The sequence below is a fragment of the Lathamus discolor genome, chromosome Z, assembly GCF_037157495.1.
Source record: "Lathamus discolor isolate bLatDis1 chromosome Z, bLatDis1.hap1, whole genome shotgun sequence".
NCBI classification, from domain to species: Eukaryota; Metazoa; Chordata; class Aves; order Psittaciformes; family Psittacidae; genus Lathamus; species Lathamus discolor.
In genome coordinates, this window is record NC_088909.1 from 56,416,039 (window position 1) to 56,440,569 (window position 24,531).

At 43.7% G+C, this 24,531-nt stretch overlaps 1 protein-coding gene across 1 annotated transcript in view; it reads right to left on the reverse strand.

The window, feature by feature from the left end:
- PALM2AKAP2 (PALM2 and AKAP2 fusion) overlaps nucleotides 1-19,050 on the reverse strand; it is a 267,010-nt gene extending 247,960 nt beyond the window's left edge. Inside the window, exon 1 of the mRNA XM_065664052.1 lies at nucleotides 18,709-19,050. Within this exon, the coding sequence (XP_065520124.1) occupies nucleotides 18,709-18,753 (45 nt within the window). The 5' untranslated portion in view covers nucleotides 18,754-19,050. The remainder of the gene's footprint in view (nucleotides 1-18,708) is intronic.
- Nucleotides 19,051-24,531: the final 5,481 nt, after the last annotated feature.

Sequence of the window (24,531 nt, forward strand, 5' to 3'; positions counted from 1 at the left end):
AGCCTTGGCACCTGCATAGACAGGTATCAAACAGGACAAGGAAATGAGAAGCCTGGATGGGATGCAAAGATGGGTACATTTATGAGTTCCCTTTAGGTTTCTAAAATGTTTTCTTACAGTGTTGCAAACAGATGGGATCCACCCACCAGTTTATCATAGACATGTTCCCTACATTTAGAGGTCTATAGACATTTAGAGTTTTAGATTATGAAAATATCGCATACAGAAACGGTGTGTGTGTGTGGGGGGGGCGCACAATAAAGTCTGCGTTTTCAAGGGTGCATCTTTCATAGCAACCCTTTCCTATTGTGTGCTGCATTCTGAATTCTTCTGCAAACCTGTTTGTGTTCTGCAGAAAACCTGCAAGCCAGGTTACTCATGGGGAAAGAAAAGAAACATGACAAACAGTAAGAAGTGATATTACAGATGTGCAAGTAAACACAAATGGAGGATGAAACAGCAGCTGTACAAGCTCCTCAGTTTTCTTGTCAAGGAGAAAACCTGCGAAGAGAAATGCAGCATTGTGCTGACAGTGGATTCTTCTGTAGTAAAGTATCTTTTGGCCACTGTACATTGCTACTTGGTGTTTACTATGCACATCAAGCTGGGCACTGTCTGCCACCCAAATAGAAGAACCTTTGGTAAGCTCAGACCATCACAGCATACTTGTAAGAGGTAACTACTTGCCTCTACTACAGCCAGTTGCCATGCTAGAGCGCAGCATGGGATAGCTACATTGCTTAGTTCAAAGGCACACCAATGTCAGAAGCAAAGAAGAAAGTTAAAATTATCTGACCATCAATTTGATAATGAAACAAATACAAGTTCAGTCATATTTACAGTTTAATCTCTCATGTGTGATATGTGAAGTAGAGGGCAAAAAATTAAATCTGCATGTATTCATTAAAAAGGGAAAAGATTTAGAAATATTTTTCTAGACAAACTGTTAACAGCATGTTCTGTTCCACATGGAGCATTTAGTGGGAATGGCAGCAATACTTCTATCTCCCATTTACGAGAAAGCCTCTATAACAGAAAGCTATATAGAAACAAATCTTCTTTTCTAATATATCTTATGTAGCTTTTGCCAAGTTAAAGTCTGCCATAATGATCTTTCCTGCAGTCCTGTGCTGAACAACTGGCATTCAGCAAAGATATGCATACTAATAAAATATGACTCTTTTACAATTGCTTGTTGCAAGGATGCATCATGGTTGAGCAACTAGCTGGCTGACAGTCATGGTTACTGGCCGTGGTGAAAAGGGCTCTTCTTTCCAAGACACATGCTAGGAAACTGGTGCCAACACTTTCACCTTTTTCATTTTCCTCTCTCAATCTTAATAGCCTTAAAAACCTCAGAATTTCCCACCACCTGTCCAAAATCACAGCTTGAAAGGCAGGGGCAAAAATGATCCATTCCACTGCTAGGATTTTGAAAATACATGCCACAGTTATGTGATTTCTAATGACTTGGACAGAACAGTTCTGTTCAGCTGAAAGTATTTCAATCTATGCTTCTCTTTCCTAAAGTCATTTTTTACTCACAGTGTAAATGATTTTTTTCTTTCTAAGGGTTATTACTTGCCCAAGGACAAGATCTTTGGATGTGTCTGTAAACTAAAATAGAAAGGGAGAGAAATCAAACTATGACCATAAGTGGTGTTGCTGCAGAAAAGGAAATGCAATCTATTTATTTCCTATGTCATGCTAGACTGTAAGGGATGTTCTTGTTTTGCTTCCCTAGAAATAAAGAAGCATGAGGTATTCACAGGGACAGTGTTGTACTACATACTCTGTGTGATGGCCTATCAGCTTCTAAACTCTCTCTGCCTTATTGCAAAGATACTATCAAAACCTGCCCCTATGCCCTCCAAATTAGACCAGCCAATCCATAACGGTGATCGTAAACATGAGAAAAAGCTAGTACTGCCTAGTCAGCAGGGCTGGATCCAGGTTCATACCCTGGCTTCAGATGCCTTTGTACTGGACTCAGCAAGCAACACAAATTCTGGTCCTAAGACACCTCTGAAGAGTCTCTGAAAGTTCATTATTGGCAAGGCTGCTTGCATACAGGAAAGCAGTAAAAAAGAAAACCAATGGGTTAACTGATTGCGCACACTGTAGTCAAAGAATATATACAACACTGCTGAGGAGCAACACTGCATGCAGCACATGTTGCAAGATGAAGTTGCTTAATGCCAGCTAACTAAACTCCGTAAAAGATCTAAAGAAGGCACTCTGTCAAAGACCTTGCTGTCATGGCTTAAGGGAGTTAGTGGAACACTTGGGCCTCCAAAGGGTCAGAGCATCCTTCAGGGAAGACAGTCAAGACAAGACTCCTATGCTCACACAGGGTCTTTCTGCACCTGTAGCAGAAGCAGATAGTGCAGGATGGGAACCTTTAACCAGGGCAGTGAGGTTCAGTGTGTAGCCTGCCAATGTTGCATTTGAAAGAGGTACCTATGGGGTTCAGCGCACTGAATGCCATCATGTAAATGATTCCACCTTTCTGTGTTCATTTCTTATCTTCCCTGGTCTTTGTTTATTTGGAAGTTGACTTTTGTGCTAGCACAACAGGGTATAGACCTCAGCTGATGCTGCTCTAATGTCAGTAATGAGCAATAGAGATTTATGTTCTCCATCGCTGAAACAGAAAGAAAACTACCCTGAAACTATTCAGAAGCTGCATAATGGGATTTCCTTTACCTCCCTTGCAGCATCAAGTTTCCTCAAATCCTGGAGACAGAGTAATAAAGCTCTTGGAAGCACTCATGCTCAAAGCCACAGAATCATAAAACGGCCCCATCATGTACTGGAAGACTGCTATGAGTTCTCCAAGCAGCTTCTTTTCTCCAGGCTCAACAGCCCAAATTTTCTCAGCCTGTCTTCATACAGGAGGTGCTTCAGCCCTCTGGTCACCCTCGTGGCCCTCCTCTGGACTTGCTACAACAGCTCCATGTCCTTATGTTGAGGACACCAGAAATGCACACTATACTCCAAGCGGGGTGTCATGAGAGCAGAATGGAGGGTCAGGATCACCTCCTTCGACTTGCTGGTCACGCTCCTTTTGATGCAGCCCAGGATACGGTTGGCTTTCTGGGCTGCGAGCGCACACTGAAGCCGGCTCATATTAAGTTTCTCATTGACCAACACCCCCAAGTCCTCCTCCTCAGGCTGTTCTGAATCTTTTCTGCCCAAGCTGTAGCCGTGCCTGGGACTGCCCTAGCCCAGGTGCCCTGCACTTGGCACGGCTGAACTTCATAAGGCTGTCACTGGCTCACCTCTCAAGTGTGTCGAGGTCCCTCTGGATGGCATTCCTTCCCTCCAGTGTATCGACTGAACCACATGGCTTGGTGTCACTGGCAAATTTTCTGAGGGTGTATCAATCCCACTGTCCATGTCGCTGACAAGGATGTTGAGCAGGATTGGTCCCAGTATCAAACCCTGAGAGACACCACTCGTTACTAGTTTCCAGTTGGACATTGAGCCATTGACCACAACTCTCTCTGTGCAACCATCCAGCCAATTCTTTATCCACCAGGTAGTCCATTCATCAAATTTACACGTCTCCAGATAAGGATGTCGTGCACGACAGCGTCAGACACTTTGCACAACTCCAGGTAGATGACATCAGCTGCTCGGCCCCTATCCCTCAGTTCTGTAGCCCCATCACAGAAGGCCACCGAATTGGTCAGGCAGGATTTGCCCTTAGTGAAGCCATGTTGGCTGTCACCACTCACTGTTTTTCATGTGCCCTAGCATGATTTCCAGGAGAATCTTTTCCGTGATCCTGCCAGGCACAGAGGTGAGAGAGACTGGTCTGCAGTTCCCTGGGTGTTCCACTTCCCCCTTTTTAAAAATGGGGGTGATAAGTCCTAACTTAAAAGCATTATATATAGATTTGATTTAGATGGCTTTTACATTGTTTATGTGCAACAGTATCACAATCTACGTTTTGGAAGGAAAGATGGAGACACAGATTTAGGTGGCATGAAAAATTCTACAGGATGATTAGGTGACAAAACTCAAACTAAATTGATTATAGAGAGGGGTTTTGTTCTTTGTTGTTTTTTTTTTCATGACCACTGGTGTAGTCTCCAATGGCGTGTACTCTGTTACTTACTACTGAATAGATTAGGTTTCTCTTCTTCCTTTAATCTACGTTTCGTGGGAGAAAAACAAACAAATGAATGTTGATTGATTGAATTTTAAAAGCACAAAGACCAATGGTGCACTCAGTGTTAAAAGGGTAAGTAGGTTGCAATTTTCCTCTATCACAAACTGTGCGCCATTGTTCAATTTACTACTTGCGAAATTGGTCACCTGCCTCAAGAAAAGTATTTTTCTCCTATAAAATGCTCTGTCTCTTCAAGCTAAAGCATTGCAATAAACACTTGATTTGCCACAATGAAAATTTGCATTGGATGTCTAGCAGATGCAAAACTCATATGCACTGAAGTTTCACAATGTCATCAATACAAGAGGCATTCTGGATATACGAAGGATTACACAATGACCTATTTTTTGAAAAATGCAGGCTTTAAAGATGTCCCATATGCTGAGTGTTAAGAGTTAGCGGATACTTCTGATACTTCTGCTCTTACTCATGTGTCGGGAAAAAATGGGGATATAGCTATTTCTCATCAGAGCAATGGGGAATATATAAATAAATAAAAGAGAAAAGATTGTGATAATGGTTGTTTGGAAAAAATGTCCGAATAAGGACACTAAGGAGAATAATAAACAACTCCACTGCCTCCTTTCTGAAAGAGAATGTCACACTGAGTTTACTTAGTAAGGCTTTTTGGCATGTGTTTTTGAGTCAAATGGGAAGTTAATGGATGCCACACACCACAGCACTGTGCAGAGGCAGATGTGCTCATCCTAACTGCTCTGTGCTGAACTTGGAACAAGTTATAGTCTTGCTTCCATTACCTTTGATATCTATTGTACATCCACTTCAATAAACATCTGATTTGCAGCAACGAGGACTTGTTCTGGTTACCTAGCAGACCCAAAAGCCAGATGTGCATCTTTAGACAGATGCAGGTACTTCAGTGTATGATTTAGACATGCCCTAAAGGACAGTAATTATTATTCTGGTGCCTTTTAGCCAAGGAAAACATTTTCAAGGTTTTGTAGATGGAATATGCTATGGTAACCTTTGAGAGACAATACAACTTTAATTGCTGAATTCCGTTCACATAGTCACTTTTCAGAAAGTGATGCGCTTCACAGTAATATCATACCAACTCTTGGACCAACCAAAACCATTGCTGATTTTTCTCAACTAGCCAAAATAGCTTTTTTAAAATATATATATGTGTTTGTTTGTTTTTTTTTTTTTTCAATAAGGAGCAAAATTGGTCTAGGAAGAAGGAGTTGTGTGAAATCACAACCCAACATGACAATTCTAACAGTTTAAAACTTGGAAAGTAGTTTCTGCTATAACACAGCAGTAAAAGATTGTCGTCAGCTTCCCCACCTTTGCACACTAGTAAGTACACGACATCTGCAATTCTGGGTTGCACATGGAAACATACATTGCTTCAGCACTATATCCACAAGCAAACAAATTGTTCATTATTCATGGTTTAAGTGGAGCTCTCTCTGATAAGTTTCTTAAACATGATGTGAACTGTCTTAAGATAAAAATAGAGAATGGTAAATTCATAAGTCTGTGCTATAATTTTAGCACCTATTGCCCTACCCTAATGCATGCTGAAAGGCTTTCTGCACATAGAGATCAAAATGCAGCCACAAAGAGATCACCTGCCTGGAGCTAAGTTTCCTTACAAATTTGCCCTACAAATGAATGATTCATTTTCCAGTCCCCAAACATGTGCTACGGACCTGCTCCAAAATCTCAGTGAAGTTTCGCACCTCAAAACCCGGTCAGGTTGGACAAAAAAATGAAATTCATTGACAGTATTGTCTTGATCTGTTTCTGCTAGCACTATTTCACGCCAGCTGAAGGGCAGGGGTCTCATCCTGTTTGATTTTAGGCTAGAGCATTAGGGGAATTTCAGCTTGCTCAGCCTTCAGTTTCACACTTTCTAAGATCAACCAAGAAATCACAAACATGATTTCCCTGGAAAACTCTCTTTTTCAGCTGCACTCACAGAGCCTTTCAGTGAAGCCCAGGTTACAGATATTGTGACTGTGCTGCATCATCTGATCGAGGTTAGTGAAACCCTGTCTAGAACAGAAATAAGGTCATAATTTTGGTACAGGTTGCCATGTGGCAGCTTATTGCTAGTCACAGTCTTGCTTCAGTTTTCCAGACACTTTTGTACCTGCTAGTTTCACCTAGACAGACACGTGACCAATGCAAGAATGCCAATGAGAAACCGGGTCTACCGTCTTCTCTTGAAACCTCTTCCAGCTCAGCGCCACTTGGAGCCAAAAAGATGAAGGATACAACAAGTTGTGCAGGTGTGGCTTTGTGGCTGGTGCCACAGCAGTTTTGGGAAGCACACAGCCTGATACCACTTCTGCCTTCAGTGGCACATGGCTGGAGTTTAGCTAAACCTCTCTTCATACAGATTGTGGCATACATAACAAGGGCCATCTGATTTTTTTGGACCTTGCCATCTTGCAACCAACAAGATGGCAAGATCTAACAATGGCACCTATGACTTGTTCACAATCACATGGTCAATGTTACCCACATCAAAGCGGATTGGATTGATTTCACTGCAGAACATGTGTTTTCGAAGTAACGCAGACCAAAGATTGCTTTTGTTGCCTTATGTGTCTAAGCAAGGGTGGCAGTTTGCCCTACAATATCACAGACCAACAAAAAAGTAGAAACTTGGACCACCAAAATGCCTGTCTTTGTAACCTTGTAACTACTGGTCAGGACTGATGTCATGGGCTGTGAGTTCTCAGGGAAGGAAGGATGGTGCAACGTTCTTCCAAGAGACAGGGGCCAAAGACAGAGGGAAATTCTTCCCAGTGCCCTGAGATTTGTGAGAGAGTCACAGAGGTAAACTTGTACAAGATCTCTCCAGTTCAGCAGTGTTGTCCATACTCTCCTTCTCAGCAGTGCAATAATCTTTAAAAGACTCTTTGTCTCCTTAATTATGAATTATTAGACTGTTATAAAAGCCCAGAAAAAAAACCCATCATTAATGTAAAGAGTTGTCTATATTGGAAACTTTATTGATTCTGGAACAATGCCTCTGTGGGACATTTAGCCCTGTGAATTGCTGAGAAATTCACAGAGGATGTCTGCATTGTTCAGTGTCACATTAATCTCATCAAAACCTTTGCTCAGCGTGGTATGGAATGTCACACGTGGTAAGGACAAAAATACTTGTAAACCACTTACAGTCTATTGTTTTTCCTCTGAAGACCAGGAAGCTGATAATGAAAAGCATGAAAAGTATGAACAAGTCTCTATTTCACAGATGAGTTTCAGATAGTGTATATGGATTCCAGTCTAAGTTCTGTAATTTTGAAACTTCCGCAATAACAAGTATAAATTTAGCACAAGGGACTGATATTTCTCAGCGTCTTACTGAGAGAAGTACACAGTTCTTAAAGATGTTACATTTACGTTGTTCTTTATTTCACTTAAGAATTGGAGATTTTGTTTTTTTGTGGCTGGTTAGAAGTTACTTCCTTAACCAACATTTTACTAAGTCCACCGTGATGCTGAGATGAGTTTGTGTACATTCCTAATTCAGCAGTTATCCCCACCACAAGGAGTGGTCTTAAAGATGTATCTTAAAATGCCAGAAAATGAAGTGCAGAAGGTGTTCTTGTGAAGTGCAGAAAGTGTTCGCATGTACTTATATTTATTAAGAACAAATACAGTATTATCAATTTAGACTTCCTTTTTATGTCAATGTAGATAGGAATTCAAAATAGATAAGGGATTGACTCCCAAATACTATACTGTCTGCACAGAACTGCCAGAACTTGCCAACACGTTGAAGACAGTAATTTTGTACCAAAGCCAGCATATGAGATGATCCAGCCCCCTGTGCTGCAGTTATCGTAAATTTAGTGACACCTTGGATGCCAAATGCTTGCTTTATGCACCAAAGAGGAAACAGCTGGATGACTAGAGAGCCTTTAAAAACCCATGGATATCAGCAGGAGTTTTTCTAAGTACCTGACACATGGTGCAGCGCTGACCTGTTGCTCCACAAGAGGTGAAAAAGTGTGTGTGTGTGTGTGTGCATGTGTATGTGTACTCCAACCCCTTTCCCCCTGGGAATGCCACTAGGAAAGCTCTGTCAGGTCTGACACTGGCACTGCAGCATGCGGCACTCTGCTGGTTAATAGCTAGGGGCTTGCATTTAGCACCGCTATCTGCTCTGCTCCCAAGTAATCTCAGCTCTGCACTCTCTCCTGCTGCTGCCATAAAGAAACTGCAGCTCTGTTACTCTCTGCAGCAAACATTACAGGCTGCTCAACTCTCCCTCCTCTAGCAGTAAATTGCACGGTAATCTGGCACCTAATTTCTGTCTCCAGCTTTCAACCTCTAAAGAGGTGCTTCTTAGGCGTTGCCTGCCCAGGTTACTTCCTTCTACTGCAGTGCTGCAGTTCTCTGCATGGCAAAAGAACATGGCTGAAGCAGAGGAGCTGACAATGGCATGTCCCCCAAAGGCTGGCAACCACCTTTTATTTAGCCTTTTGCTGGCAAACTGAGGGCTTTGTTTCAAGGTATGTATTTTCTGGAATCTGAGCTCACCTCTGCTGTCCCAAATCTTCAGCTGATCATCAGCGACTGCTATTATTAGACATTGCAGAGGGGCTGAGCCCCACCCTGCTAACTGTTGTCTGTGGATCCTGTCAAATAATGCTGGCAGCTCAAATTAAAATAGTCAGAGCACTGCCTAAATCAACAAGCTGAGCTCTGTGCTGTCTGGAAAGGGCAGCAGCTCATAGATGGGAGTAGGTCTGTCTCCTAAAAAGAGCTCCCCAAACTGCACTGGTTGTTGGCCTTTTTTTGCGCACAGAGAGCATTTGTTTTTACTGGCAAAGAGGAAGAAAGCTTTACGCGCCTCCAGTGCCTAACCTCACTGCAAGCCAGCTAAGTAACAAAAAGCATCTGTGTGTCAAGAGCTACACAGGTCTGGCGTGCAATTGCCAAAAGGCCATACCCATTTCACTGCCACTTGTCAAGTGATGTTAACCCTTGCAAGCATGCGACTTTCTTAGACCAGAATCTGCAACAGAAAAGGCTTTTCTACCGTAGAGAAATCAGGCACAGAGGCATATGTAGCATCCTTCATCTCCTGAGGCATCCTCAGTCCAAACAGTGCCTCAGCATATACAGGCTCAGCAGGTGCTCATGTGCCATTTGAGAGAGGGCAAGTTTTAAGATGACATTTCAACACCACTCTACTTCAGCAGGGAATCACGGGATTGAATTCATGGCTGTGTTGGCTTTGCTCAGTGAAACAGGCAAACAAATCTCTTACCCGACCTTCGTTTCCCCGGTCAACAAACAAATACACTGAGATCTTTGACAAGTTCCTCAGGACCCACTTCACAAAGAGGACTGGTGTGGCTCCTCATAATTTGCTACACATGTACAGTCCAGTGCTTTTCCAAAACCACACCGCAGACCAACCACCTTGCTGGTGACTGCCCTTTGCAAGTATTCAGCTGATGAAAGAATACACTTAATTCCATGCAAGAAAAAAAAAAAGGATGTGTAAAGTGGGTAAGGAATTAGACACAAAGAGTGATTTCTGGAAGAGCATGAGTGCTTGAGGAGAGACTGAGCATCACCGTGCATGGTCTTCCCACCCCATCCCACCCTCATCCCAGGTACCCAGCTATCCATCACTTTTAGCATGGCATGCAAATCTCATACTCTCACCTCTGACTTCCCATGAACATCTATGCCACTGTTATCATGGCATGTGGCATCTGTTCTTAAAGTTACATACCAGAATAGAGCTGTTTAAGAGTTTCCAAAACAGTAAAAACTTCACAACTGTTTACTAGAGACTTAACAACAATAACAACAAAATCACAAAACTTTTCACTTATTTTCAACTTCTTTTGCAAAATGTAATTTGAAAGGCACAAAATGAAACCCCGTATCTAGGATGCTTGTCTGTGCTCAAGAGATGTTGGTGATGTGTTAAGGGCTAGGAATGTGCTGTGGAAACAATTCTAAATTTAAACAGTTGAGTTTGGGTAAGTCTGGAGACTGTCTAGAAATTTCCCAAAAGCAAGCGGGTTTCTGGTTTCTATTTGTTCCTAGTTTTCGCTTATACCTTGACAGCAGGTTTTTTTTTTCATCATATTTCCGCTTCTTTTGCTGTCATGTAAACATTCCTAAAACAAAAATACACATAAAACCTGAAATGGTAGTTTTAGTTTTCAAGCATTATAGTCATATTTCTTCGGCTTCTGGCTTAGAATGGGCAAAAGCCATAACATTTTTTCCACCGCACATGAACTCCCAGTGGTTTCTGTGCTCCAGAAGTAACGACAAGGTACCACTGTGCTCTGACAGGTTTCTCTGTGCAAGGTCTGCCATGAAGCTGACTCATGGTATTGCTGCAGTCCAGGTTAGGGCTGCAGATTTGTGTGCAGGGAACCCTCTCTTCATCCTTTATGGCAAATACAAACATAACACTTCCTCTCCCACGGCTCATTTCCACTGTGGTTCACAGGAACTTCATGTGTTCATATCGTGTCCACAATATAGATCTCATTTAGATTTAGTTTGTGATAACCCCTAGTTTACACATACTAAACCCATTCCTGGAAATATCTGCAGCAGGATACAGACTCTTCCTAACCACACCAGGTCTTCCTCCCCTTAGAGTACTCTGGAAATCTACTTAGCTCTCATCAGCCCTCAAGTTTTTCAGCTTGGAATTTAGAAGGAGAACAGTCATAACTACCGGAGGATTTTCTGTTTCAGGTACTTGAATGTTAGGACTGCTGAGAAGTGAGACGGCAGAGCAATGGTTGTGATTAATCATAGCCATAAATGCAATTGCAAATACGATAATGAGGAAAAATTGGAATGGAAAAACTGGATTAAACTATATAGCAGCAATATTCAAATCAGCTTCTTGATGAATTGCAAGAGGGGTCTCCTTTAGTTCTGAAGCTTGGTAGAGCACTTAAAGACATGGTTACCCCAAGAATGTTTGAATACACAGGATGGCTGCACTGCATCAGACCATTTGGCCAAGCTCCATTCTAGCACAGTGATAAAGCGGAAGACCTCAGGAGCGCGGCAAATACTAAAAACCTACAAAACTTCTCTGCCAGCCTTTAGCAATTTGCAACTCAAAACCTACACTATCTAGTGAGAAAGTCCTTCATGGATTACAGTTCCATGAGCATACCTGGGTTCTCCTTAAGCCCAGGTGCACTCTGAGCAACTACCACATCCTGGACAGAGTGGCTGTAAAGCTTAACAGCTCATTTTAGGAAGAACATCTCTTTGGGTTTGTTTTGTTCACAACTGCTACCTGCCTTAGACACCTACTAATTCTTGTGCCAAAAGGTGTGACTAGTATTTCCTTACCATCTTTTTTCATAACACTCGTGACCTTATAGACTTCTGCAGATTCTTCTCAATCACCCATTTTCCAAGCATTGAAGCCCAAGCTGCTTACTCTTTCCATATCATGTTTCCTTTTTAGTTCTGAAAACAACTGAATTCAGACCTGAATTCAGAGATTTGATCATGTGCTTAACTTTAAGCGCAAAAACATTACTTCTTAAAAAAAGGCATAGGAAACTAGTGTATTGAGCCATTACAGAAATAGTAAACTGTTGATTAACTAAATTTGCCACATATTTCTATGTGATCCCCAACATCAGACATTCTGTTTTTCATGAACAATGCTCTTTGGAAGGGTTCACAAAAATGTGGAAAAGTGTTACAGTAAATGACCTTGGACACGAAATCTACTGGTCATAAGTTCTAATTTTGTGGGGTAACAGAGAACAGGCGAATGGGTGAAAAAAAAAAAGATAAATTGGCTTGTCTGTCAAAAACTTTTCTGAAATTTATATGCACCACATGATGTTCACTGCAGTGGCTGAGTGTCCAACCCAGAAACGTAGAATGCCTAAGTTGCTAGCAATTGTGATACTGAAACTAGACCAGTATTTTCTTTCCAAAGCTAAGACACGGATTAGGTCTAATAAGATTGAAAAATTATTGATTTTTTATGATTACTGAAATTTTTAATGAAATTAAGATTTAAAAAATAATGATTTTTTAAATGAAAAATAATTGAAAAATTAGTGCAGTGCTATATGTAAACATACATGAACCTTTGGGGAAGACTCTAAAACCTAACCTCTTATGTGAAACTAATCTCTGCAAAATCAAGATCCACTCCTCATCCCTGTTGAATTATCTCCCACGCTAATTCTAGCCACCTGCAAAAGGTAGCACTGATCAGACTGCAGAGCTTTCTTCTGTGGTCCTGGTCCCATGCTCCCTTATATTTGGATGCACAATCCTGCTTTGGCCTCTCTTAACACCAGCTGCATACAGGTGTGAACGAAGTGGGTACCCTGGAGACAGAGGATATAAAGAAGGCAGAGGTGCTGAATGCCTTCTTTGCCTCTGTCTTTACTCCTGCAGACTCTCCCCGAGGGCCCCAGATTTCTATAGCCCCAGAAGGAGTCAGGACAAAGGAGGAGTTTGCTTTGGTAGATGAGGATTGGGTTAGGGATCAGCTATGCAAACTGGACATCTGTAAATCGATGGGTCCGGATGGAATGCACCCACGGGTGCTGAGGGAGCTGGCGGAGGTCATTGCTAGGCCACTTTCCATCATCTTTGGTAAGTCGTGGGAAATGGGCGAGGTGCCTGAGGATTGGCGGATGGCAAAGGTCACACCAATCTATAAGAAGGGCAAGAAGGAGGACCCGGGTAATTATAGACCGGTCAGCCTTACCTCCATCCCTGGAAAGGTGATGGAACAACTTATTCTTGACTCCATCACTAGGCATATCAAGGATGAGGGGGTCATTAAGAACAGCCAACATGGTTTTATGAGGGGGAAGTCATGTATGACCAACCTTATAGCCTTCTATGAGGAAGTGACTAGGTGGAGGGATGATGGTAGAGCGGTAGATGTAGTTTTTCTTGATTTCAGTAAGGCATTTGATACTGTCTCCCACAGCATCCTCATAGATAAGCTAAGGAAGTGTGGGCTTGACGATCAAGTAGTGAGGTGGATCGAGAACTGGTTGAAAGGAAGAAGGCAGAGAGTTGTGGTCAATGGCGCAGAATCTAGCTGGAGGTCTGTGACTAGTGGAGTCCCTCAGGGGTCGGTGCTGGGACCGGTGCTGTTTAATATTTTCATCAATGACCTGGATGAGGGAACTGAGTCACCCTCAGCAAGTTTGCTGATGACACAAAACTGGGAGGAGTGGCTGACACACCAGAGGACTGTGCTGCCATTCAGCGAGAGCTGGACAGGCTGGAGAGTTGGGCGGGGAGAAACTTGATGAAATTTAACAAGGGCAAGTGTAGAGTCTTGCATCTGGGGAAGAACAACCCCATGTACCAGTACAGGTTGGGGGTTGACCTGCTGGAAAGTAGTGAAGGGGAAAGGGACCTGGGGGTCCTGGTGGATAGGAGGATGACCATGAGCCAGCAATGTGCTCTTGTGGCCAAGAAGGCAAATGGCATCTTAGGGTGCATTAGAAAGGGAGTGGTTAGTAGGTCAAGAGAGGTTCTCCTCCCCCTCTACTCAGCCTTGGTGAGGCCGCATCTGGAATATTGCGTCCAGTTCTGGGCCCCTCTGTTCAAGAAGGACAGGGAATTGCTTGAAGGAGTCCAGCGCAGAGCCACAAAGATGATTAAGGGAGTGGAACATCTCCCTTATGAGGAGAGGCTGAGGGAGCTGGGTCTCTTTAGCTTGGAGGAGACTGAGGGGTGACCTCATCAATGTTTACAAATATGTAAAGGGTAGGTGTCAGGATGATGGAGCTAGGCTTTTTTCAGTGATATCCAGTGATAGGACAAGGGGCAATGGGTGTAAACTGGAGCATAGGAAGTTCCACGTTAACATCAGGAAGAACTTCTTTACTGTAAGAGTGACAGAGCACTGGAACAGGTTGCCCAGGGGGGTTGTGGAGTCTCCTACACTGGAGATATTCAAGGCCCGCCTGGACAAGTTCCTGTGTGATGTACTGTAGGTTACCCTGCTCTTGCAGGGGGGTTGGACTAGATGATCTTTTTAGGTCCCTTCCAACCCTTGGGATTCTGTGATTCTGTGATTCTGTGAAGGACCTCTTTAAATAGAGGACCTCACCTATCAAATAATCCAGCTCGTTCAGCAGGACTGACTTTGGCGTTTGTATTTACTCCTTCCACCACTCTATGTGTTGCCTGCACTCTATCAATTTTTCATTTACATCAAAGTACCAATAAAGAACACATTCAAGCCTTGAAAAGCTGCTTCCTATAAGCCCTCCCCAGCCTTTGTTCTCAAGGAACAAGGCTCTGTTCAGTTATCTCCCTCACTAACAGAAAGAAACTTTGTGAGACCTTTCAGTCAGCCAGTCCTTAATCCATCTATGGTAGCCTTCTCTGATACAGGAAAGGGCTATTTTTAAACAACAGTGTCCTGCCACTGTGTAAAACACCTGATGACACTTAAGTAATGTAGATCTAGCTCAATAAACTCATAATCTCATAGAAAAAGCAAGAATGGTCTTGTCCAACAGGAAGCATCTTTGACATGGCTACTTGAACGTCAATAATTATTTTGCTTTAATGTTTCACTGAATAGTGTTCTCAGACCTGGGCACTAGTAAGCAGTAACCTTTTTTACTCGCTAAGAAATCAGTATGTTTTAGGAGCTTCTTCCTTTCATCTGTAGGCTGGATATATCCTTAACCCGAAAGACTCCTCCAGCTCCTGCACTGGTGGTTGCTCTAGTGGATGATTTCTCCTCAGTGCTTTCCCTATGCAATTGCCTTTAATTTACCTGATTTATGGATAACACATACTCACTGAGTCATACGCTCATTTGTATCCCAGATGCACCAATACATACTCAACACCCCCGCTTCCCAACTATGACTGCTAGCTAAGTGACAGAAAATATTTACATTTCATAAATGCTTGTCTGTGTATCTGGCGGTGATCTCTGCAGTCATAGAGAAGAAGGCCATATAACAAACTGTGGAGCCGCACAGTTTATTTATCCAAAATGTGATAAATTAGCTCAGCTCACCTGTCCTTTGGCCATGAAGCCCACTTCCTCTGGGACTATTAGCATTCCAAACTTCTGAGCAACTCACAGCAGGCATATTTTTTAAAGCCACAGAAATGCTTCCTTTTTCACCCAAAATCTTACCCACAACTCCCCTTCAGGAAAAAAGCAGATGCAAGCACTGAATCATGCTACAGGAACAAGCTCAACAGGCAGACAGCTTCCAACCTCCTCTTTCAACCTCTTGCTTGCCTCCTGCAGGGCATCTTCCCCATCATTCAGAGTGGGCACCATTGGTTCCGTTAGTGTTAGAGCAGCAGATCAATGCTGTGGTGATGTAGGATCAGGCTCAAACAGATGTTAAGAGCAGGGTGAATTACAGAAAGACTTACCAGTATCTGTGCACACATGACACCCAAGTGGGGAGATGTGATGTGACCTCTGCTCAAGGAAGGATCAGGAAACCAGTCACTCCTGCCTACCACAGGTCCTCCCCAAAACACAAAGTTTATGTTTTCCTTCCCAGCAGAGAGAATTGCATTCCGCTTTTTAGTAGCTGTCTTACATCTCCTCACTTCCAAAACAGAACCTCCATAGTGCTATAGTAATTCTGTGAATTTTAGGAACTTCAGAAACACAAAAATGTAAAATCACAGCTTAAGAACGTACAATGGAATTAAAAACATATACACTTGAAGCTTCTTTTTTTTTGGAATCACACATGCTATTTTTTAAAGACTTACTCAGCTGTTTCTTTCCCTGGTAAACCATAGCATCCAAGTTCCTCTCAATCTTGCATGCATCCCTAACAGCTCTCTGGACAAGGGCAAAGTCCATTATTCACAGTTTACGGATAGAAAATGAATGCACAGAGAGGCTAAATACTTGCTGCTGACAAAACAAGTGGCTAACTCATGTTCACCAAGGTTGAGATTAATGTTGTAACAGTTAGACCTCTTTTTTCCTCTTCCCATGACACTTGACTCTGTGCCAGACAGCCATATATTAAAATTGTGATTAGTCAGAATAGCAAAGTACAAAATCAAACGCTCCAAAAGGTGTCAGCCTTCTGGTGCAAATATTCATATTTCCATGTTTGGATTTTGTTTCCCTTAAACACTCAGCAATGCACATGTAAAATTTGCTCTGTCTTGTTGGCAAGCTCATTTGCCATGGTGGTTATGGAAGCAAACACAAACATACAGGGAACAGCGTGCTTAATTTCCAACAGTAAGCGATTTTTTTCTATATGCCTAGCATTCATCCAGCTTGACTGAAGAGTGCTGGTGTAAGCTTCTGCTCATCTGAGTGAGATACTGCAGCTCAGTAAAATAGGGGGAACATTGAGCTGAACTAAAATGCCACCTTTTCCTTCTTCTGAGAAAGGCCATGAAACTTCTGAGAATTTGCCTTATTTTGTGCCACTAACCCGTGGCACAAGAGAAATGCCTAGCTTGTGTCATGTCATTCATCCCGATGGAGCAACGCTTGCACGAGAAATAAACATCTCTGCATTCTGACAAACATCTGTAGCAGTCCAAGCACTGGAGAAAAGTTACCTAACAAGTTTATATAGAAAACTTCTTGCTCTCCGAAGTGGGTAAGCAAACAAGTCAGTTCATGGGCCCACATTCAAGCTTAAAGTAAAGCTGAATACTTTTGATGCAGAAATAAAATCCTTTCATAGTAATTCACTGCATGCGTTGCTGTACTATGCTTTATTTGTTGCCAGAAATAGAAGCCTAAAGAGAAATACAGAACATGAAGACCCAGATTCTCAAGGCCCTCTCTCATACCAGCAACAACCTACTGTAAAAAGTTGTGATACACTAGGTAATAATTCTACACACCAATGGCCTCATTGGTGTGAAATGGAAGCACCACAAGCAGAGCCTCTGATTTACTTTTGTGAAAACATTAGGCACATCATGTGGACTGGAAATTGGTATGCCTCTTGCTTTTCTGTTATATAGTGTTCAAAAGAAGTACTAATAATATAAACCACTTATTTTAATGTGTAGACGGAAGTTTTTCAGAGCTTTGCAAGACAGCAATGCGTGGAGCAGCTCTGCAGTGTGGTTCGGCCATACAGGAGTCCCAAACCAGAGGCAGTAGTGAGGGCTGCTTCTGGAAGAATGTTTCTGCTGCTTCCATTTGGAAATTAATTTGGCAATGCTTATGCTGATAGAAAACTGTGAACCAGCTTAAAAATATGCATCTACTTTCCACTACCTGAAAACGAAATGGATATAGCCTCCCACCCATATCAAATGATACCATTTGCCTTTTTTCAGGAAATATTTCAGAGGAGGAAAAAAACACGGTCTATTTGTTTTACATCTGGTTATTTTAAATCTCTATGGACTTATTAGCCGGATAACAAACTTAAAGAAAGCAGCTTGGAACAGCAGCAGCAGCAGCAGCCATTCCTTTTACTACAAAGCAAATCTGTAATCTCTGCTGGATACAGTAAAACAGCATCTGTTGATCACTGGGGGAACCACAAAAGGGAACGTGAAATCCATGTGGGCTCTGCCATCTTCTGTCATTTCCCTTCAGACCTCCAGGTGTGCAGTCGCCGGCACAGGCCGTGCCATCCAGCTGAGACTGGCACAGCTGCATCAGCATCTCAGCCATGGGGAAGAAGAAGAGCTGGGTGTCACTTGAACAAGGGCAGGCTGTGTGGGGCTGGCAGACTGGCAGTGCCCACGGAAACACAGGCCTTTTGACACAGCGCCTGTGCCTTGCTGAAAGATGAGCTGGCAATTTCTGCGTGCCGGGATGATGGTGGTGATGATGGTGGTTTTTAAACACCCAGACTCAATCCTCACTAGGTGTCACTGCCCACGTTCCTCTGAGGGCTGCACCAGCTCAGCTCATGGCTCACTCCAAATTATGGTACTAAATGTGGAAACAGAAGTTTTAACTAAAATGGGGCAAAATACTGCTGAGACTTTATCCATGGTAGGATGCAACTTGCCAGGGAATTTGGCTGAAAGCATGTGCTCAGCTATTAAGCTGAGGTGACAGTTTATCTAATACACCAAATAATTACACGATTCTGATAACTCTGTTCGTATTGTTTCAAAAATTCGCAATACCACAATTATTTTCTGCAGTAAAAAGCCATCCTGCTGCAGCTCATTTTATTTAACTTCTCAATCAGCTAAGCTAAAGCTCCCACTGTGAGAAAATATCTTTTCAGCAGAGTACTGATTTTATCCCTCAGTCTCCCATCCTCCCCACTTATTCCTTCTTTTCTTCTCCATCATCAATCTTTTAAATGTGCCACTGTGCATTCACATTTTTCTTTCCGCACGTGTCAGCTCAATGCTCTTCCTCAGAGCCCTCTTTCTCCGCCAAATCCTGCAAAGCAGACTTTAACCACTCGTTTCCCGAACGGGGAACTCCACGCACAACTTCGCGAAAGCCAGGCTCTCAAGGCACTTCCCAGGCACCCTGCTGGAATCCCTGCTTCCCTCCACAACCCACGGCTATGGACAAAAGAGCAAGTAAAATGAAACTGACTTACTGCTATGGCTTGGAGCCTTTCCTTGTGCAACTCTGCTTCCGCCATCCTGGAGAGAAGGACACGGGAGGAAAGAGAGGGAGACGGGTGGTGGTGGGGTGTGCGGGTGAAAAAAAGAACGGCAAACAAAACCAAAACAGAGCACACTGCAGTCACCCGGGGGGAACTGGAGTAATTGCAAAGAAAGCCGAGCTCCCGTAGTAGTAATCAGCCACTTTTGGAGGCACTGCAGGCTGGCTCACGGTGCGATCATTTTAGTCACTGGAACAGTGCCTGCCTCGCTGCCTGTCTCCCAGCTGTATTGCTGACTGCATTTCATTGCCGCTTCTGTGTGCTAGTGCTGTCACACAAGCCATGTATGCACTCTCCCAGCAGCTGAGTGCAGGGATAGCTTGCATGGTTATAATTTTTTGCGTTGACGTCTCAGCTCATTTGCTCCTCCTATGGGGTGCTGGGTCACGACAGGAGCTCAACATCAGTAGCATTCACAGCAGTCCAAACCTGCGGCAAAGGAGGCAGACAGCTGTGCAACAGCATGTCCTTAGCAAGCAGTGCGGCAGGGAGGGGAGGACGGTGGCACATGGTGCAGTGAGCAGGAGCTGCGGCAGGCAGGCAGGCGGCTGCAGCCCCCGGCTGAAGCAGGTTTGGCTACGGGAAGGCACAGGGAAGGCACTGGCCATGGGGGAATAGCACAGCCGCTCATGAATGCAGTGGTAACATCACAGGCTGTGAAAGGCAGCTGCTGCTGCAACGACAGCCTGTAAGAGCAGCAGTGAAGAGCATGTGTATGGGAAGGAAGAGGGAAGGTGTCCATGCACCCTGCACGTGCCTTGCACATTTAAGCACTGTATTGTCACTTGCAAGTGACAAAGCTGTATGTACAAATGGTCTGACTGAAGAACCCAGGTGTATTATAAATAGGGGAGGAGGCAGGTAAGGAAGGGAGGGGAGGCCTGATACAGGATTGTGACAGCACACTTGAACCTTGATTTCAAGCTTGGATTCAGTTGAGAAACCTCTTCACCTTTTCTTACTTTGCTCCTTTTTCTTTTTTTTTTTCTTGTATGATTTTCCATCTGCTTTGTTTTCCATAAACAGCAGAGAAAAGAAGCCCCTCACACTCTCCCAGCCATCAGGTGCTACTGCAACGGTGAGCACAGGGCTGCCCCAGCGGAGTGGTGGCCCCAAGCCAGGACAGCCACCTTGCTGGCTGGAGTGCAGGGCAGAACCTGAATTCGGCACCCTGCTGCTGTCCTGCCTGAGGAGCATCTTGCAGCATACAATTTTGTTTTAATAACCTCATGCTGACAAGACAAGGAGACTCCATCATCTTGGAGGAAAGGGGTCTGGAAGTGATCCTGCTCGTCTGTGCCTGCTCTTTTGTGTGCCTCTCTGCTGGAAACCCTGTCTCCTCTCCTAGACATCCTCCACCTCCACCCTGTTTCCAGCTCTGAGATGTGCTGTTTGCTGCAGCCTGCTTTTTGAGGCTGCTGCTTTCTCAAGTGTTTCCACCTCCAGGTCCCATTTTCCTCATTGGTGCCCAGCCTCCTTGTCTCATGACGGCATGTCAAAGTGACTTCTCACTTAGCTTTGCCTCTATGAAAGGGGTCCTTTGTTATATAGAAAACTTACAGAACATTATATAATTGCAGTAGTCTGTGTGGCCAAAATGCAAAGTTTTATTGCCTTATCCCAAGTGAGGCAGTATCTGTAAGTAGGTGTTGGGGTGGGTTCACAGCTAGCAAAAATGCAGCAATTCCAGATTACACTGGGATACTCTTACCACCTTCAAGTAATTTGTCGGATGACATCTCTCCTGTAGCTTATTTAGTCCCTTTCAGCTTGTTGTTTTTCTTCAAATCCTCTCTTTTTTGTGTTCAGACACCACATAAGGTCTATGTATTGCTGCACAGCTGGTTTTGAACTGTCCTGTCACACAGGATCCAGACATCTATAGTCTCACATGTGCACTGAGAACACACATGGGCAGCTTCTACTAAGACTTGCAAGCTATGCAATTAAATCCCTTCAATACCCTTCTCATGTTTTGCTGCTAAGCCTTGCCCAGGAGAGGAATTCTGCTACAGGCTATATCCAGCAAAGACAACGGTATGCCCCAGTGCTTACTGTAGCCAAGATGGGCAAGCTGTTTGGTCCATGACCTGTGGTCGCATTAAATGCTGCCAAAGTGGTGTGTGAAATGCACCACCATCACCTTTTCCTTCCACATGGCATCCACTCAGCAAAATATTTAAACATTATTGAAGTGCATTCAGGGTAATCATGTATAAAAGTGCATCTCACTTCTGATACAAACCCTTATAACACTGTGAAGCACAGTAATGCATCTGAGCTGGACACTATACACCCCATATTTCTCCTCTCTCCCATTAAACTGCAGTGCTTGCTGCAGGCAAGGGGTAAGCAGGGTGCGTCCTTATGAGTGCTGGGGCATTCCTGGCCCCAGCAAAATGTGCTGCAGGGCTGTGCACCCCTCTTTAGTTTGGCAAGGAAACAGGGATCAGCTGTGCTGCAGCAGCTCACCCTCTTGGCTGTTTACGATTGTACAGTAATGATACTGTGTATATCAGCAGAGGAGCAGTTTCTTGCTGGTGACTTGCAATGCAGAGAAAATGATCTCTGTAAGGTGACTTACAAGGTGATGACAGAGCCTGCAGGGGACAGCCCCTGTGGACATTTGGTTAGTGAAGGCAGCTTTAAATGTAACAAGATAAAACAATGAGCCAGTCATTTTATGTTTTAACCCATGTTAAGATTTTTGTTTCCAGAATGTTTTTCTGTGTTGGTAAGGAATATTAATAAAAAAATAAGACATTGTATTAAGCCTCGTTGGTTTTTATTTCACTTTTAGGGTAGGAGGGCAGGGTAGCATTTCTGAATTTTGAAGATACTAAGAAAACAACACAGGACAGAGGTTGTAAGGAGGAGCAAGAAGATTCTAGAAGAGTAGGCAAGCAAGAGGAAATAAGTATTCTAGTATACTTTGTTCAGTAGCTAAAAATGAAGAAGAAAGAAAAAAAATATTTTTCAAATGTCAGTTAAAAGGCTGTTCTTTTCTTTGGAATTTTTAAAAGAGCAAAACCTGCTCCATCTCAATAATGTGTGAATTGTATCCCACTGCCATGCAGGACAGATTTTTATTTTCATTTCTTTGGAAAAGAGTGTATGAAACAATCTGCAGTCCCTGCTCAGTTCTGGAGAGGATCCGGAAATCACTCTGAGATGTGTGTAGCCTGAACCTTTAATAAGACAGCTTAAGTTATATGGTGGAAATTGGGTTCTTGTCCTTGCCATAGGGCTGACCTGGATTAGAAAAAGTTCTAGGTTAAATTACCTGAGTTTGCTTTTTTTAAACAAGACTGTTTTTTTTGACAAACTTTTTTAGTCATTGCTCTGCATATGACCAGAACCTTTCTGCATGATGCTGGGCATCTGGAACTTGACGCAAAACCTTTGCCTTCCCATTCTCCCGGCTGTTGGTAGGACTGAGTCAGTCTGAGAAAACAGACTTTGGCCTGAAGACTGAGTAAGGAAGGCACATTCATACACATGAAGGTCGGGATTAATGCCTTAGCCATTGCAAATGCATCGACATATTTTTGTGGTGACAAGTTAGTGGTTGGATCCTGGCAGCAGTTGTCAAGAAAACACAGAGCAAGGAGGGGAAACAGGCTTCACATTTGCATTTCTGATTGTTTAAGGGGAGATACTTCTGGCTCTTAAAATTACCACATGCCAGCATGTTGCATTGTGCTGCACTAACTGTTCTGGCATCCTCAATATTGTCAAGCATTCCTCTCTAGGGCATATTTGAACCATATTATTTTCATCTAAGTTGAAATTCTGAGGTTTGATTAATCTGTTTTTTATTTTCCTTACCAGACTTTGGCCTCAGATGCTATATTTAAATAGGCCAGGAATGTAAAGTCGATCTAAATTTTTAGGTTACTGAGCCCATTCTCCATGCTCACTTTTTAGGCTCCCTCAAACACAATGTCTTGCACAGCCTTCAAAAATTTCAGCAGTGGCACCATCCAGCATTTCCAGGAGAGGCTTCTTCATCTGCAGTTTTAACTGGGGCTCTCAGCCTCACCAGACAACAGTCTCTTGACATCCTTCTCTCATCCATACCCAGGGTGCTTTCTAGGGGGCCACAGCGGCTGCAACACCAGGGGTTGTGCTTGGGCCATTTGAAACCTCACTACTGTGAGCTGCACCTCAGAGACCCCCATCCCAAAAAGCCATCATGGAATCATAGAATGGGTTGGGTTGGAAGGGACATCATCCAAGGACAGTTGTCCTAATCCCACCTGGACACTTCAACCTGGGAAGTGGTGGTTGCATGGTAGGGACTGTATGTCCAAAACCTTGCAAACCCATCTGGGTACCTGGTGGTGGGGGTTCCCAGTCTGTTGCCACTCATGACTTGGTGAAAGCGAGAACTGTCTGAACACCCAAATACGTGTGCTCACCCCTCTGCTGAGGGAACGGCAGATGCTAGTACCTTCATCCCCACTGCCCCCCTCATATGGGTTTTCTCAGGCATAGACCTCAGGTGGTGTGAGCGGGTGGGAAAAAATGCCTGAGCAACAGGACAGGCAAAGACTGGGAAATCTCCCCTCCACTTCCCACGGTATTTCATGCCTGGAAAATGCAGGTGGAAAAAATGTGAAAGATTCAATGCCTGGAGCTGAACAGGAGGGCAGTGGCAGAGCTCAACCTATACCCCTGAGCCCAGTCCTGCAAGTGCACAAGATCATTCTTGGTAGAGAAAAATCCCTATACCAGACTTGATTTAACTGAAGTTGTTTCCCCCTTTTTCTGTTGTTTCAGTTTTTCCAGTTGCTGTCAAGACATGAAGCTGAAGCATGCACAGCAGGAGATGGCATTGTTTAAGAAATAAACAGCTGGAGAACAGGGCTTTGTTTTAAACTTTCCCAAGACAGCAGGCTTATGAATAGGTAAGCCATAAGCCATAAGCCATGAATAGGTAAGCCATTTATTAATAAGTGCCACCCATTACGTTTTTCCATGTTTGCTTGGTTTCATTCTACAGGCATGGGGAGCTTGCACTGAGAAAGAAGCCCTCTGTATAGAGGGGTCTTCAAACAGTTGTGTCAGTGGCAGGGCACCTCCTCTTGATGGACCACTGGACACTGTGAGTGGAAGGGACTCCCAGGAACATTCTGCAGAGCAGATGTCTCATAGCCGAATGATGTCTGTTGTCCACAAACAGTTGCTTGTAAGCGATTCTGCTGGCATCAGGGATAAGAAACAAGGTTTTTCCTGAGATTTTCCTGAGATCTCCTGTCCTGCCAGCCCCTCTGCTAAGCTTAAATAGCCTTGTGTTAACCTGACCTTCAGTCCGTGGCAGTAATACATGAAGCAAGGCATAGAGCACCCTCTGTCCAAGCCTGCAGGTCAGGAAATGAGGAGATCATGTTTGCACTGACTTTCCTTGAAGTAAGGAAGAACCTAAGAATGAATGATGTCCGCATTTCACCTTTTTCTCTTATTTCCTCTCCTGGTAGCTGCAGTTATTTAAAGCTTCCCAGGCAGAGGAAGCAGCCTGCCTCCTTTTGGGATTTCCATGACTGCTGTTAGGACCACAGCTCACTTGGCCAGCTTACACCTTGCTGCAGGAACCTACTAGCCTGGCTCCTAGGGAGGAGGGAGGAATTGGATGATCTGCAGAGAAGAAATGCAAGGCAACCTTCCCCAATTTCCTTTACTGATACTACACAAAAAGAAAATCCCAGCTAGTCCTCAGTTTCCACTTTCTATTCTCAGGGGCTCCCTTGACAC